Here is a 13,462-nt window from a genome sequence, read left to right as displayed (position 1 = left end):
ATAGAGAGAGGGAGCGCCATGTTTTGAAATATCCCATATAACTTCATTCAAAGCTGACGGTAAATCAGTGTCTGCAATGTGAGTGTGTTTTAGAGGGTGTCCTTTTTAAAAACTTGTGATGAAATGCATTTTGATTGTTAAATACAAGTGGGGAAGGCACAATGCATTACTTTCTATCAGGGACTGGACCTAAGTTGTGTTGGTGTGTGTTTGTTAGTCGGTCTGGGTATATTCCATGTGTGATTGTGAAAGAACGATTAGCTCGTCTAGTTTTTTCTAAGTCATACAGTGTTGTTATTATTATTGCGACAGACTGAGAGACCGAGATATAAAATGGGACGAGAATAAATTCAGTTTCTCTCATTGTGTATTCCATACTCTATGGTTTTACACAACATATGGACAAACCATACATTCTACGGATGGGACGATCCACTTTTTTTAGTTCCGATTCCGATACCTGGGGTTTGGATATCGACCGATACGATATCATAATTGTTATACATTTTTTCGTTGGTGGTGATGTTATGTATAGGAAGGCTTAAGCAATTCTAATTTAAAAGAGCAATAAATATACACAAATGCATATAGGTTTATCTCAAAGGCAGAAATCCTTCTCAATGATAACTTCTGCCCCACTAGAATATGTGGTGGTCTGTTTGTCTAAACAGTCTTTCTCTCTCTGGCTGTATTTTACATAGTAGAATTTGTCACAAGCCTCTCCACTTCCTTGACTTGGATTAGCTTTGGTTAGCTCACTGGCTAACAAACTCATATGTACTGTATGTCAAATTATAAAGTGATGTCCTCTCTCCCTCCACCGAACGTCGGCGCATGTTGCATAGTAAAAAAAAAAAAAATTATAAAAAAAAAAAAAAATCGGATTTTAATATCGGAGCTGTCAGTCCGATATCCGATACGCAGATTTCGGCCATATCGGACCCGATACTGGATCTGATCGGCCCCATCCCCAATACATTCACCACATTGATTGACTGCTCTGGTATTTGCCTACTTTACAGTAGGGCTGCACAATATATCGAATTTTCATCGCGATGACGATATTGGCTTCCCACGATGACGTGTACATGAATGTGCGATATTTTAAATGTGTGCTCAGCTGCGAAGCAAATCAATCCCTCCCCAAACCACTCGCTGATCATGTGCCTGTTCATGCTCCAACCTGGCAACCCCAGGTTCCCCGAGAGCTGTCAATCAAAGTCCAGTGGCTCCGCCCCCAAAGTGTGAACAATTTTCTGCCCGCATAGACAGAAAGCACTCCAAGAGCCGCGCGAAGAAGCAAGCTGCTGCTGCTTATCGCGCGAGCGAGAGCAGACATCTGCGCTTGTGAAATCACATACATCCCCTTGTTAGTCTCTTTTTTTGTGTGGGACCGGATTTATAACCCATTATTACATGACACTTTGCCAGGTCTGTTATCCAGCCAGACAGACCGCTGTCAAGAGTATAATGTATAGCGAACGGGTCACCTAAGGACCTACGTCATAGTTTTGATGGATAGACGTCCACAAACAGGGCTACTCGTTCAGAAAACAATGGAATACTTTTTCAACACGTCTTTGCATGTATCAGGAGAGCAGGGAACACAGGAGTCATGGTTAATGTCCGACAGGACTCCAGCAAGACGACGTGAGTACGTTTTGCTTCAGGCTGCAGCCCGCCATGTAAATGTTCGGCAGTCATTTTCTCCGTGAATTGTTATAGATTTTGGGGAATAATGCTTTGTTAGCTAGATGGAGCTCTGGTTAAGCATGTTGGCTAACAGCTGAGCCGGAGCCTTCAGTCAGCTGAAGCAGTCTAGCTGGGCGAGTAGACTATTCCACCGTTGCTAGTTCGTATCCTTGGTCGTTCCTATTTGCTGGCGTATTGAACTACGTTTTCATTACATAAGAACCTAGTGGGTTTGCAATGACTATTCCAGTTATTAGACAAGCTCCCAGGGTTGCTAATAACTCCATACAGTCAGTGCCTCAGCGTACACACGACCTGAAGCGAAGATGAAACCTCGCGTTGGGAGTAAAGGCATGAGAGGCAGCAACATTTAACTAACGTGTTGCTGAGTGTTACCTGCCACTTCCTGTCTCCGTCCTTTCAAATTAAATTCCGACATAGTAGAGCCATATAGGTTGTGATTTATTTTGACAGGGCGCAGCTCATAATATACTTATTTTAGTTATACATTGTGGGCACAATTTTATTTAGTTCAAAATCAAGTTTTATACACATCCATCATGCAGGTACAATGAATGGAGTAAAATATTTTATATTTTTGCTTTTAGGAGATGCAATGAGGTCAGGTGAGGAAACAAAGATGTGTTATTCAACAGAAATGTAGCACAAGGAAAAGTTAAAGCAGTGCTCTGTTGATTTGATTTTGAGTAAAGTTTTGGTGCAATATTTTGATTTATATTTTCTTTGTGGAAATGCATTGACTTCAGGTAAATATTTATTATATTTATGCAAATATATGTACATTATCAGTAATATTGCATAGCCGATCACATGGATATGAAAGCGCTGTTATGTTTACGTGACAATCCAATAAAAATATTTTACTCACTACAATTACTGAATAATCGTGGTAAAATATCGTGATATCAATATTGACCAAAATAATCGTGATAATCATTTTGGGCAATATCGTGCAGCCCTACTTTACAGCTCTGTACATTTTGTAGGTGCTGTATGCTTTCCTTTCTTCCTTGCTGTTTGTTCTTCAGTTAGCATTGAATGCTATCCGGCTTCCGGGTCAGACCCCAGAAAGGGACACTATATAGCCTGTGAAGAGTGCCTAGTGTAGGTGTGAGCTGATTGACCATATAAAAGCAACAATAACATGACTTCAAATTGCATTAACTGGGCGCTTTAGCTATAGTTTGAGAAATCCGATTTAGTACGATTTCGTTTGGACGAACATGTATTTTTAAAAGTCTGGTTTCAGTCGGGCTAACACAATTTAATAAAAAAAGAATTAACATCATGTAAACGTATGGCATGTCTCTCTCACACACACACACACACACACACACACACACACACACACACACTCTTCCTTGTGACTAGTTCACTCACTCAGTCGTCCCTAGGCAGGGGGATTCTCTGCTCGCCCTCGTGTCTGTTTTAGCCTCAGAGGAAACGATAAACACACAAGAACACTCACATTCTCTCTCACACACACACACGCACGCGCACACACACCCCTCCCTACCTCAGACCACGCTGCCTTGTTGACACACACACAGACAGTGGCTCCGTGCCCAGCTCCGGGCCGAGGGCGCTAGCTGCTACTATGACAGAGTGGGACTGTTCAGACTAGCCTCCCGCCAGCACACACACACACACACACACACACACACCAGTTACTCTGCTGTTCTGTGCTTCCTTCCGCCTCGCTGCCCCTCGGCACACTTGGCAGCGACAGTCTCTCGTGACACTTGTTGTAGGCTGTGCAACTAATCATGGAATTTTTATTTTTGTTTCCGAGCATTTAGAAGTGTAGTCAGTGATTCTGGTAAATGCTTGTTGACAATGACTTTTTGTGATTAATATCCTCGCAATCCGCTACCTGTCTGTACTGAAAAAAATCTTTTTTTTTTTTATACACAGCATAGGCTCTGTAAACTGGTGCAAAGTGGGGCCGACAGTAGCAAGTAAAATGCCCCTTTACAGAGCCTAGGCTGTTTATAAACACTGGATTATTTTCTGCGCAAACACACAGTACACTGATTTTTGACCACAAGCGTTCTCCAGAATCACTGACTACATGTTTTTAAATAACCAAAGTGTTGCCTCGCCGTCCAGATTTAGCAATGTTTTCTAAGGTTGGTTCTGTTTTCACCCAAACAGACACGTTTATTCCTGTAAAGGTGTTTGACATTGATTGTCATATTGTCTTGATGCCAAATGTTTCACAATGTGTAACTGGATTATCTTGAGTTTCGGCCTACAGCTGTGTGTGTGTGTGTGTGTGTGTGTGTGTGTGTGTGTGTGTGTGGCAGCCTGTTATTTCCCCTTCAGAATGACACGGTTTACTTGGCTTGATATTATGTTGCTGCTCTGTGTTGGGCAACGTATTGTTTTGACACAATTGCTTCACAAATTGCTTTTAAAGCTGTTTACTTGTTTGAATGGTTTCTATGATTGTTTTTTAGTTTTGGATTGGCCCACTGTGACCTTTTGAAACCAACGCTGTTCAGTAGTAATGTGGTTTATTGTGAAGGAAATTAAATGTCATGGTGTTTTGCTTTTATACTTTTTGAAATGGAAACGAGTTCCTGGTGATGGCTGCCAGTGTTTCCTGGAACAATATTTTTTGTTAACATAACAGCTGCTGTGGTGAATGGATAGATGGACCTTGGTGTTTGCATGGTCAAGCTTGCATTTGGTTATACGTTCCAGCTATTATAATTTTTCTTTGTTACTTATCATCAAGGGCTGATTCAAGGCTTATAGTCGAATAATGACAACCAATCATATCAATGTAGGTTTGCAATATAGCACAAGCAATATGGAACTTCTGAGGCCGACATATACAGCTCCGGAAAAAATTAATCGCCCACTCCAAATATTCAGTGTCTCTCGTTTTACTATTTCTAGGCATATGTTTGAGTAGAATGAGCATTTTGGTTTTATAATATAAACTACTGACAACATTTCTACCAAATTCCGGGAAAAATATTGTCATTAAAGAGCATTTCCATTGAGTAATGTAGAGATGAAGATTGAAGAAAAATCCAGTCTGGTCTCTTACTTTTTTCCTCGGCTGTATATTTGGGAGTTTGAGAGTTTTTCATTAAAACGCATAAATGAATGGGCTCTGATCACATTTGAACTTGCTGACAGTGCTTTTTGTTCGAAAAACTATTGTGACACTGTCTATAAATGACCTGAAACCTACCTTTTCTCTTCTGCAATTTCATGTTACATATTGGTAGATATTTGCTGCTTGTAGATTTCAGTAAACATGTGATGTATGTTGCTTGGGTTCATTCAGAGGTCACTGTAACAACTCCATTATGTTATAAAACTTCAAAATGCATTTTTGTAAATAACGTCTGCAGCATTATGCAAGTTATAACATGAGGACATTTATTACACGATGTGTTCAGGCTGTTGTAAATAAATCTGGGTGTTACATAAAGGAATGAGAATGTATTGCATTTTGACATTTTATTACATAATGCGTTGTTACATTCCCTCCAAAGAGTAAAGCCTTTTTCCACCAATCCAACAGTTAAACCATTTTCTAGGTGAAATATATCTGACTGAACTTCTCTGTTTAAAGTATTTTGTATATTTCCTTCATCAGTGACGGATGTAAAACAGTGTGCTAACATCAAAGCTAATATTGTTTGAATGGTATTAACGGTTTAAGGCCCATGTCATACTCCCCTAGTTTTCAAAAAAATCTCTGCTCTGGCTTTCAAATCGCTCAAGTTTGATTGTGAGTTTGTGATTGTGTGTGCGTGTGGACATGAGGCCGAAGGGCGGTTCAGCTCATTGGGTAGGGTGGTCGACCCGCAACAGCAGGGTGGGTGGTTTGATGCCCCGTCTCCCCGCCACATGTCCAAGTGTCCCTGGGCAAAGAGAAACTGAACCCGAAACTGCTCCTGATAGTTAGCATGGTAGCTGCTGCTGCTATCGGTGTATGAATGTGTGCTCCAGTTGTACGTCGCTTTGGATAAAGGTGTCTGCTAAATGACATGACATGTAATATAATATAATATAATAACTCGCCCCCCTCTCCCTCTCTGTGTGTCCATAGGAACACCATCTCCAGCGGGCCATCTCGGCGCAGCAGGTCTATGGGGAGAAGCGGGACAACATGGTCATCCCGGTGCCCGAGGCCGAGAGCGACATCACCTACTACGAGTCGCTCTACCCCGGGGAGTTCAAGATGCCAAAGCAGCTCATTCACCTACAGCGTAAGTTGATGCCATTCCTTATGCTTTGTTAGACAGTTTTGGAGACACGGGCTGTGTTTTTAGAAAAGCCCTACTAACGTCCTCCCTCCTACATACTCAACAGTGCATTGTCGGGCGGTTTGGTAGGAAAAGTATCCGATCGATCGTTTTTTTTTTGGGGGGGGGGGGGGGGGGGGGGCTATATGCCTCGTTAATGTCTTGGATTGTTTTCAGTGCACACACAGTACTGACAGGTAGCAGTTTATGAAATATTCACTAATTTTCGATAAAGTAATTTTTGACAAGTGTTCTCCAGAACAGCTGTCTCCACCTTTTTTTAAATGTATAATATATAATCCCTGGCTATAGGAATTTAGCTAAGTTGTCTTTGTAAGCTATAAGGTGTGAAGTCTATTCAGTGACTCATAAGGCCATATACAGCTCTGGAAAATATTAAGAGACCACTCAATGTTCAGTGTCTCTGGTTTAACTATTTATAGGCATATGTTTGAGTAGAATGAACATTTTGGTTTTATAATATAAACTACTGACTACATTTCTACCAAATTCCAATACATTTTGTCATTAAGAGCATTTTGAATAAGTAATGTAGAGATGAAAATTCAAGAAAAATCCAGACTGGTCTCTTAATTTTTTCCAGAGCTGTAGGTAGTAAAGCCGGTGTGTTTCTTCTGACAGCTATTCATCCGTCTAATGGCATCGGGCGTCTGTTTTATGAGCTTCTACTCAGTGCGTGTGTCTGTGTGTGTGTCATAGTAAATTAGTTTGTGAGATTGCCCAGTTCGGTAATGACATCACAGAAAATGAGTTCTCTAGATTGCTGAGTTCAGTTACCATGGTTATGTCTTAAGTGTTTTCCATGATTGTTTCTCGAAGGAAAAACTCTTTGCTGTTATCAGTTGAAAGCTGACATGACAAATGTTTGGTCCTGTCAAGTTTTTATCAGCAATCGGTTATACTCAGTATTTTTAATTTGCAGGTCTCGCTTATCAAATGGGTGTTGTCTTGTTGTGAGTAGGCAGCTAAAAAAAAAGTTTTAAGGCGAGAAAATATTAATTCAACAGAAAGGAACATTTGAGGATAGAGCTGTGATGTTTTGAACAGGGATGCTGCAGATCTGTGTTGATGTTGATGCCTAGTTACTGAGACAATTTCTTTGTTGCACATCAGTCTTTTTTTTAAAGATTTTTTTTTGGCATTTTCAAGCTTTATTAGACGGTACACAGTTGAAATGGGGAGACACAGAGAGAGAGAGAGAGAGAGAGAGAGAGAGAGAGGGGGGGGGGGATGACCTGCAGTAAAGGTCCACGGGTCGGACCACTGCAACAAGGCCAGAGACAATATGGTACACGCTCTATCCACGACGCCACCGGAGCGCCCCGTGTTCTTTGTTTTAACCTGATCTATAATAATATGACTGGTGTCAATGCGGTTTCATTGCATTCGTTAAGTGTATTCATTTTTTACTAAATTTCTCCCACTCCGTTTCTCCCAGCCGTCAACATTAGTTTTGGTTGGAGCTGTTTTTCCTCTTGCTCTGGTTATGGGTCCGCAAACTGGCTCAACTCTACTAGTTTTAATGGTTGTGTCCCGAAATGTAACTTTACTGGACACATGCAAAGGCAGCAACAGTGTTTACATTGTGAACAACTCTAAAAGCGATTTTTGAAAATGCCAATATTCAGAGTTTGTCTCTGTGTGGTAGTCGGGAGAGTTTGCTCATAGTCTGTAAGCGTAGCGGTGAATGTTACGCCTTTTTTATGTTGTATTGGAAAACATTTTCTTTTCATACATCGGTCTGCATTCGACCTCGGCTACATGGCAATGCTGAAAACCTTTGTTAAATAAAATACTAAATCTTGTAAGGGATGAATTTAAAACATGTACTGCTGTATATGTGTAACCCTTGTCTCTTTGAGTTAGGGTCTAGGTTGTGCTCTATACATCTCTTTGTACAGAAGCTATGTAACTAGGCAGTGCACTCAAAACTAACCCTGAAAGCACTGAATGTATACAGACTTATTTTATAATGCACTTGAGGTATACAGTGGCCTTCAGTGGCCGTCATATTGCCAAGCAACCGTCTGTACTATTTAACTGTCTGTACAAAGAGAGGTTCCATCTTTTTTCTTGAAAGTGTCTCGTAAAATGTTGGAAGTGGATTTTGAGTTTTATGGGTTTGTTAGGTCTTTCTTTGTACCTCCAAGGGATAAAAGTGAGTTTGTTGCAATGCTGCATCTCCATCAGCATTTAAAGCATTTTCATACAGGTCTTTAAAGATGCATTTTTGGCATGTTCCTTAGGGAGATGTCTTGTGAATCAAACTATGAACAACATATACACTTGTCCTTTTTATTTTATTTTATTTTATTTTATTTTTTATTTTTTTTATTGTCTGTTTTGTTTGTTAGCTTGTTGTTTTAAAAAAAAAAGCATTTTCAGCTTGGATCGTTGTCAGGTTTGACAGCAAATCTGCAAAGTTGTATTAACTGTGGAATAACTCAAAAATCTACCGAGAACCCTGTAAATGTGAGTCTGGAAAAGTATGGAATTTTGAAATGTGTAGGAACCCTGAATATCTTTTTAGTATCACTATCTAAAGTGTGTTCCCCTGTCCCCCCCCCTGTAGCGTTCAGCCTACTGTACCACTGTCTAAAGGCCTTCTCCTTCCCATGCCCCCCCCCCCTCCCTGTAGCTTTCAGCCTGGACGCGGAGCAGCCCGACTACGACCTGGACTCAGACGACGAGGCCTTCGTCATCAAGCTGAAGAAGAAGATGGAGATCAGCTTCCTGCAGTTTGAGGAGATGATCGACAGACTGGAGAAGGGCAGCGGACAGCAGGTCGGGACACAATACAGCTGTAACACACTGAAATACCTGTGTGTGTGTGTGTGTGTGTGTGTGTGTGTGTGTGTGTGTGTGTGTGTGTGTATGTAGTTCCTCCACGGCTTATTTCGTACAGCAGGTCAGGACCAAATACTTTAGAGACAAATACACATCAGATTTTAAGAAAGAAAAAATACATATTTATACACTGATGCCTACATTAAATACGTCAGGGTCCAAAACACATCTTTAACACAAAGGCCACTGAAATACCTGATGTGTGTGTGTGTGTGTGTGTGGTTCATCATGATGTTGGTTCTGTTTGTCTGGTTTTGTCCTTACTTTAACTTTTAGCATTTACCTTAGCGTCTTATTCATTAGCACTTTGTATTTATTGAATTGTAATTCAATGTAAATGTAATTCATAAAAATCAACATTCCCCATAAGAACCCAATATCAGTCGCAATGATCATATTTTTTTTAAAATTTTATGTATTTATTTATTTTATTTATTTATTTATATTTTTAAACTTACAGCCCTACTGGCCACTATGTTAATGCATCTTAATTCATCTCATTCTAACCCCTGTCTCTATCTTCCTCAGCTGGTGAGTTTACCGGAGGCCAAGCTGCTTCTAAAGGAGGACGACGAGCTGATCAAAGAAGTGTTTGACTACTGGAGCAGGAAGAGGAAAAAGAGCCGGAGCAACGCGCTGCTGCACCTGGTGAAGCAGGAGAGACGGGACGGCTCCAGCACCAGCGACCCCTACGTGGCCTTCAGGAGGCGCACCGAGAAGATGCAGACCAGAAAGGTGGGTACAGCTAGACTGGCACACAAACAAACAAACACCTGCTCGAACTGGAAGGTGGACGTCCTGTACTGGCAGTTTTTTATTTTATTTTTTACTACACACACCAAGTACCTGCACCATCAGAACATACAACAACATATTTAAAAAAAACAGAACAGAAAAAGAAGAAAAAAAATACCAAAAAAAAGAGAGGCAAATCTAATTCATGGTCCCATATATTTATTGCATTTTTATTTATTTATTTCACAACACACACAAACAATAATCTCATAATTTTAACCATAATCAAGCATCCGTATCCGTAGTCCTAAAGTACAATGATGACACATGTATATAAATAGCCTTTGTTTTACCACTGTTAGCTGTTGCGTTGTGTAGTTTGACATGCCCTAAGTGGAAGCATGACTACACACCTACAGACAAAGACATGGTGCGCTCCAATTATGTTAGCCACACTTCCTCCATGACTAAAATGTTTTTTCACACGGTCATGACATTTCACTGAGTCACGGTACATATATTGTGATGCTAGGCGGGATTAGCTTGATCCTGTTTGACTTATTGTTTTATTTCTATTCCTGTTTGGTAAATACAGTTGGGTTAGAGTCCCACGGAAAAAGCTTAGTCATCTTCTAAATTCGCTTTTCTAATGTCTATTCTATACTTGATGGATTTTAATCCTGATGTATTTCATGTCCCCCGCAAAGCACTTTTGAGTGGCCTTGTGTCTGAATTGTGCTATAGAAATAAACTTGCCTTGCCTTATTGTAAACGCTTTACATGCCTTACCTGTGGTGTAGACAGACAGAAGGGACTCTCAATACCTGACACAATGACAAGAGAAAAGAATGCAGTCGGGCAACGCAACCACTTACAATGAACTGCGTCTTAAACACTTAGGGGAGAGTATTGTGACAGCACGTAGCTTTGTGTCTGTCAGTTAAGATTTGACTCATTCTGTGTGTCTCCTGAGTAAAGTAATCATAGTGTGATGTGTGAGAGTCTCCTGTTTAAATGGTTCTGTCTTCTCATCAAATTAAGTTTCTCTGTGAAATGATGGCTGAAAGAACATTGATTGATTAATTAATGACTGCCATTGGTGTATGAGTGTGTGTGTGTGTAATGTGTATGAATTGTTGAATGTGGTAAGAAATGTAAAGTGCTTTGGGGCTGAGAAACTCGGCTAAAAAGCGCTATATAAGTCAAGTCCATTTACCATTTAATTTGGCTTCGGTTTTCATTTATTCGTTTATTTGATAAGGACATCAGCATGTTAATTAACTTCAGTATCAAACATTTAAACATGCCAGAGTTAGCAAACATGCTAATCTACAATAATATATATAGTGTATTATTATTACACTGATAAGAATGGTGCAATTTGAAGTTTCCTCTTCACCCTCTAGTAAAGGCTGTATATGCCACCAAGTGGTCATTTGAAGGATTAATAATAGATGTTCACTTTTGAACTATGGTAACCTTTTTACTTCCACCCTGGCAACTTCAAAAATATTTATTTATTATTATTTATCAAAAACTTTCCAGGCGTTTAATTTCCTTGTTTGTCGAACAAAATCATTTGAACACAGTTGATGTTGTTTTATAACGTCTAAGTCTTAAATCATTCATAAAGTGTACCAGCTAATGATCAGATATTGTTTTTTAAAGTGTTGCGTAAATATCTGTCTCTCCCATTGACACACACATTTATTCATCAGATCTTAACACATTGCTTGTTGTTTCTAAGTGTTGTTTAAATATCTATTCTCTCCCTCTGCCCCTCAGAACCGTAAGAATGACGAGGCGTCGTATGAGAAGATGCTGAAGCTGCGGCGGGACCTGAGTCGAGCCGTCACCATCCTGGAAATGGTGAAGAGACGAGAGAAGAGCAAGAGAGAGCTGCTGCACCTCACACTGGAGATCTTTGAGAAGAGGTGAGAGCATAATTCTGGCCTGGTACATGTAATGCATTGGTAATTTTGTATAGAAATACCACGAAAGGTCTAACTACCTTTTACAGCAGGATGGAGATAGCAGGGTGACCATACAAAGGAAAAAGTGGGGTGAATGCTCAAAGTCAAAATAACGGTTATAGATTATAATAATATCCATTTTTTTTAAGCACTTTAGGAAAAAAGGAATTGTGTTATTTTGTGTGGGTTCAGTAAAAGCAATCATATATACTTTTTTTTTCTCTCTTAATCGTCACATTTGTACATACAATTCCTTAACGTGGCATGAAAGGCGGGAATATTACCAGTCCCAAATATATAACTTCAACTTGTCCATCCTGGAAGTTTTAGAGAAGATTCTGGATGCATCATTGAACGCCACTTAAAGCGTTTTCATTTTTGCCTTACTTTAGTTTGTGTTGACAGTTTTTGAATCAGATTTTTGGGCCTGAATCTATTGGTTCTAATCACTTTCCCCTTCATTCTCTCTCTAAAATTTAAAAACAATCATAGAAACCATTCAAACAAGTAAAACAGCTTAAATATAGTTTGTGTAGAAAGAAGTTGAGTATGTAACTCAGATTTATTTTGGTCTAACCCTTTCCCCTTCTCTCTCTCTCTCCGTCTGTCTCTCTTTCTCTGTCCCAGGAATGTGATGTCAGACTACAGTGGCGAGGTGATGGCGGAGGTGCTGGCTGAGCGGGCGCTGGTCCGGCCTCAGATCATTCCTCTGGTTCCGCTCACCAACCAGTACCGACACAGCGACCACAGCGACCTCAAGGACTACAAGTCCAAGGTGAGGACTCACTGTTAACAACCTCAGTATATTCCCCTTATATAGGACTAGATGAATTTTGCTGTTCTCAAAACTTGTGAGACTCACTGGGGTGAAAATGATCTGGACATTGGGCTTGATGAATTGGAGAAAGTGTGAAAAGTTCGTCCTTAAAAACGTCTGATTTAGAAATGTAATGATGTTTAAGACCTATACTCAAATAGTGTTATTTATCAGCCAAATTAAACAAGTCCAAGGTCAGGACCACTGTTAACAACCTACTTCTTAGATTTATTTTATTTTTTAGATTTATTTATTTAGAAGGGAGAGTGAGCGCACATCAATAAACATGAGCACCAGAGTTCAACATGTAAATGTGCCAGATTTAGCCATGCACGCGGCTCATTTTCACCTGTAGTCCATTACATAGGACTATATGAATGTTGGTGTTCTTAAAACTTCTGTTTAGAAAATCTAGTGTAAAGCCTGGTTTCTACTGAGTGGTACAGTTTGGTGTGGCACGCATTTATTTCCACAGTCACAATTTGGGAAGGGTTCCAAAATAACTGTAGCGTGTGTATTTTGGCTGCCTTTTTCTTTGGGCATATTGAAATGCTAGTATTTCAAATTGTGGTTGATTGTGCTTATTGTATCATAGCGCTGCCTTCTTGGACAGATTTTGATCTCAATACATTTTACCTGGTTAAACAAAGGATATTGATTGATTGATATAAGTGTATTTTTAAAGAGCTGGGGATGAGAGAATGCCTTGTAGTTGTCAGTCTCTAAAGGCTTTTCTCCTGAGTGTGTCTAAAGTCTGATGTGTTATCTCTCCCTCAGCCGGAGAAAGCAGAAGCTCCGCGTCAGAAGAGGAAGTATGAGAAGAAGCAGAAGGTTCTTCCTGTGTCTCCGGGGGCGACGCATCACGCCGGTCCGGCCGTCTTCAACGCCAAGGACCTCAACCAGTACGACTTCCCCAGCTCCGACGAAGAGCCATTCTCACAGGTACATACACTAAGCCCTACTAACGTCCTACTCATACTAATAGCCCTACTAACGGATCGATAGGTTACTTGCAGGTACACACACATACTGTAGCTCTGTGTCTAACTGTAGTCTGTCCTTTTTAACTGAGGAATACACTCAAAAAT

General features: G+C 40.2%; 2 protein-coding genes across 3 annotated transcripts in view; one reads left to right on the top strand and one right to left on the bottom strand.

The window, feature by feature from the left end:
- LOC307255649 (arylsulfatase I-like) overlaps positions 1–13,462 on the bottom strand; it is a 225,129-nt gene that overhangs the window by 172,934 nt on the left and 38,733 nt on the right. The gene's annotated exons all lie outside the window — the stretch shown is intronic.
- The window catches only part of LOC307254951 (enhancer of polycomb homolog 1-like), a 45,203-nt gene that overhangs the window by 20,970 nt on the left and 10,771 nt on the right, over positions 1–13,462 (top strand). For both annotated transcript variants that reach the window (XM_080033526.1, XM_080033525.1), the window contains 6 exons: positions 5,786–5,945; positions 8,641–8,786; positions 9,378–9,584; positions 11,370–11,518; positions 12,185–12,332; positions 13,152–13,316. In XM_080033526.1, coding sequence (XP_079889652.1) covers positions 5,846–5,945; positions 8,641–8,786; positions 9,378–9,584; positions 11,370–11,518; positions 12,185–12,332; positions 13,152–13,316 — 915 coding nt within the window. In that variant the 5' untranslated portion in view covers positions 5,786–5,845. The remainder of the gene's footprint in view (positions 1–5,785; positions 5,946–8,640; positions 8,787–9,377; positions 9,585–11,369; positions 11,519–12,184; positions 12,333–13,151; positions 13,317–13,462) is intronic.

This window comes from Ammodytes marinus, assembly GCF_949987685.1.
Source record: "Ammodytes marinus genome assembly, chromosome: 9".
Lineage (NCBI taxonomy): Eukaryota > Metazoa > Chordata > Actinopteri > Uranoscopiformes > Ammodytidae > Ammodytes > Ammodytes marinus.
Note: the sequence above shows the minus strand (reverse complement) of the source record. Positions and strands in the feature narration are given on the sequence as shown.